Here is a 3669-nt window from a genome sequence, read left to right on the forward strand (position 1 = left end):
GTGTGTGTGTGTGTGTGTGTGTGTGTGTGTGTGTGTGTGTGTGTGTGCGTGTGTGTGTGTGTGGGGTCAGTCTGGGTTCAACCAGGTGATGAAGCATCCTCGCTGCGTCAACGAGATCACGCTCAGCCTCAACAACAGAAACCCGAGGTAACCTTAACGTCTGTGTTGACTGTGAGCTCACTTCGATGTCACGACTTCACTTAACTTGGAGTTAACTCCGTCAGCTGGATGAATGCAGAATACCTGATTTATCAAGAGTAAAGTTACATTTGTGCTCCTCAGGACGAAGGCGTTGGTGCTGGAGCTGCTGGCGGCCGTGTGTTTGGTGAGAGGAGGCCACGACATCATCCTGTCCGCCTTCGACAACTTCAAAGAGGTCTTCAAACCTTTCTATGAATATATAATAAATGTTTGTGTATAAACAATAACGACGCTGCCGTATTAAGTTGAAATGAGGCATGTTATCAAATATGAATCTAAAAATTACAAATTATATTTACAAATGAGTAACTATGGAAATAAAGAGACGATTCAATAGTTAAAACAAGGTTACAGGTCTTGTTGGTTGTACTACGGACACATTGCAGTCGGTACCGTTTGATATCCAGCTCTCAGGAGCAGATCAAGAAGTCTAAGCTGAGATTTGACTGAGAGGACAGTGTTGGTGTTTGGTGGAGTCGTTTGTAAATAAGAGCAGGTAGTGTTGCGTCCCATCATCCATCAAAGTTCACTGTTTCCACGAAGACCTCTATCACTGCAGCAGGGACAACTCAACCAACATTATTCTAAACTGGTCCGATGCTTAACATAGAGAGGCGGTATCAGTGTTACAGCACCCGCATACCAGTCGTCCTCTAATGCACGGAAAAGCTGGTTAAGGAGAACCCCCCCCCCTCCTGTCCGTCAGCTGCTCGGCCCAGTTGTCCCGCCGCCAAACGGAAACTGACTGAAGAGGCGTAAATATGTGGAACACTTGTTGAGTCACCTCTGACCTCTCCTTGGCCTTCTCGCGTCTGAGAAAGCAGCAACTGTTGCCAACAGATCGCCTCCTGCAGCCGCAACAACGCAGACAGACAGGAGCACAGACCTGAACCAGGAGGCTCTATTATTAGTCAACGGTGTTTGAAACCTGCCCTGCAACAAGGAAGGCTGCTGTCTGGATCCACATCTCGAGACGCACTTACAACAAGTTCCATTCGATGTTGTTATTTAAATGTAAGGACAGAAATCTAAACAAATTTGATTTTAATTTGCTGAATTGAATACAAGATGTCTTCTCTGCTGAAATCTATCTCCTGACTGAGCACTTGAGCCAGAACACATGGTAGAAAGATTCTCAATACGCAGTAAACGGTTCTTTCACAAGTCGACATTCAGCCCGTTTTTATTGTTCTCTATCGAGTCGAGGTCATTAAAACAAAAATGAAATATAGAAAAAACATATAGAATTTAATAAAGAAAAAGAAAACTAGGTGACAAGTCCTCCCCTCTCCTGGTTGTTGAGTTCATCAGTTACCACAGCGGTGACTTCAGCATCACAGCGAGTGGCGCGTGTTTTGTTTTTTGCATAACTGAAGCGTGTGTGGGCGAGAGGAAAGATGGAGGCAGCGATGGATCGGTCGTAGAGTGGAGGCAGGCGGGCACGGAGCCAGCAGCCGGCTTATGTGTCCCTCAGTAGCAGGACGTGGGCTTTGTTTTGGGTTGTGCAGGCTGTCAGGTTGGTGTGCTGCATTATTAAGCAGGACATGAGTGGGCAGAAAGGGGGGGGGGGGGACAGGAGATCTGCTGAGCTGTTAGTAAAAACACAATTATAATTCAGCCACATTATTTTGTCCTCGAACACATAGCGAAGCCTTGTTCATGTTGTGCAGACAGAAGAGCACACTGGACTGTTGCAGTTCTCCTGCGCTGGTATTGCTGTTGCCATCGTTTCTGTTCGTCCCTGAACTCAACTGAACCTGAAACTTTACTCACAACAAACAACTGCTGAATCATCCTCCTCTGTCGACACTTTACTGTTTAATTAGATCACATGTTTGCTGGAATATAGCTGATTTACATAGATGGATGGATGGATAGATGGATGGATGGATGGATGCATTACTGTAATATCGTCTGGACTTACTGTGAGCACACTGCCCCCATGTGTGTACATGTGGAGACATAATGCAGGTTTTATTTTTCTAATCCTTCATCAGAATCATGTCTCAAAGGACTTTTTTTACGCATCAACAATTAATCACAAAAACACAAAAGAAAGAAAAAGAAGTTGATTATTTAATCATCTGTGGCTTCACTCTGCTGTGATCTGACATTAATTATCCTGATTCTGTTTCCTGGTTTTTTTTTCAGGTGTGTGGAGAGAAGAGTCGCTTCGAGAATCTCGTGGAGTATTTCAGCCATGAAGACAGCAACATCGACTTCATGGTAACGCTGAAGAGAAACTCTCTCTCGTGTGATTTCATGTAAAGATCTACAAAGAGCAGTTTAAAGCATTGACGATGGTCTGGGGACTAACCCTAACCTAACCCTAACCCTAACCTCCTAACCAACCCTAGCACAGGCTGACGTCAATAAATGTCTTTTTTTATTTCAACTGAAAGTCTAAAGACCAAATATATTCAGTTTACTGTCAAGAAAAAGGAAATGTAAATTCTAACATTTCTTTGGTATTTTTTGCTTAATAAATTACTGAAACTTGTTGTTGTAATACTCTTTACGGCCACAAGAGGCTGAAGTGCACTGTTACCTCATGTTCTAAATAGGAATAAAAGCATTCGTGTTTTCTTCCAGGTGAGCTTTAATTTCTCCGTGTTCGCTTCACAAAGTACAGATATTATTGTGTGTTTTTATAAATAAAATAACGACATATTTTTCACAGATGAAACTAAATATATATATTAGCAATTTAAAAACATTTTCCTGGTAAAACGTGAAGTCAAAAACACAGGAGAGAAGAAAACGGATCACAAGATGTAAAGATGAAGTATTTCCTCTGTCTGTCCACCAGGTGGCCTGTATGCAGTTCATCAACATTGTGGTCCACTCGGTGGAAAACATGAACTTCAGAGTCCACCTCCAGTACGAGTTCACTCAGCACGGGCTGGACGACTACCTCGAGGCAACTTTGACCTCCGACCCTTTCAGTCACTTCAAACAGAAACCTTAAAACGTGGACGTTGTGTATTTATCATGCAGGCAGGACTCTTTGTGTAACTTGTTCTTCTTCTTTGAATCCGCAGAGGTTGAAGTTCACGGAGAGCGACCGGCTGCTGGTGCAGATTCAGGCCTATCTGGACAACGTGTTTGATGTGGGAGCTCTGCTGGAGGATGCAGAGACCAAGAACGCTCTGCTGGAGCACATGGAGGAGCTGCAGGAGAACAACACACTGGTAGATATACTGCACACACACACACACACACACACACACACACAGAATGTATGGAGGAAATCTCAATGCATGAATTTTTATGTCGCAGCTGAGCTCCAGGCTTCAGGAGAGCGAGAGGGAGGCGATGGAGAACATGTCGGAGATGGAGAAGAAGCTCATTCAGACCACAAAAGAAGTGGAGCTCCTAAAGGTAGAATTCCTCTGAATATTTATTAAAGCAACAGTACAACTTGAGACCTGTCAATCACCGTGTAGCCCCGCCCTAAAGCATCCCCTG

At 43.9% G+C, this 3669-nt stretch overlaps 1 protein-coding gene across 6 annotated transcripts in view; it reads left to right on the forward strand.

The window, feature by feature from the left end:
- The window catches only part of fmnl1b (formin-like 1b), a 24290-nt gene that overhangs the window by 11618 nt on the left and 9003 nt on the right, over positions 1 to 3669 (forward strand). For all 6 annotated transcript variants that reach the window (XM_031844214.1, XM_031844216.1, XM_031844211.1 and 3 more), the window contains exons 8-13: positions 71 to 147; positions 283 to 376; positions 2353 to 2427; positions 3011 to 3121; positions 3243 to 3392; positions 3481 to 3582. In XM_031844214.1, coding sequence (XP_031700074.1) covers positions 71 to 147; positions 283 to 376; positions 2353 to 2427; positions 3011 to 3121; positions 3243 to 3392; positions 3481 to 3582 — 609 coding nt within the window. The remainder of the gene's footprint in view (positions 1 to 70; positions 148 to 282; positions 377 to 2352; positions 2428 to 3010; positions 3122 to 3242; positions 3393 to 3480; positions 3583 to 3669) is intronic.

Source organism: Anarrhichthys ocellatus, unplaced genomic scaffold (genome assembly GCF_004355925.1).
Source record: "Anarrhichthys ocellatus isolate YVR2014 unplaced genomic scaffold, GSC_Weel_1.0 scaffold4, whole genome shotgun sequence".
In the NCBI taxonomy this organism is placed as follows: Eukaryota; Metazoa; Chordata; class Actinopteri; order Perciformes; family Anarhichadidae; genus Anarrhichthys; species Anarrhichthys ocellatus.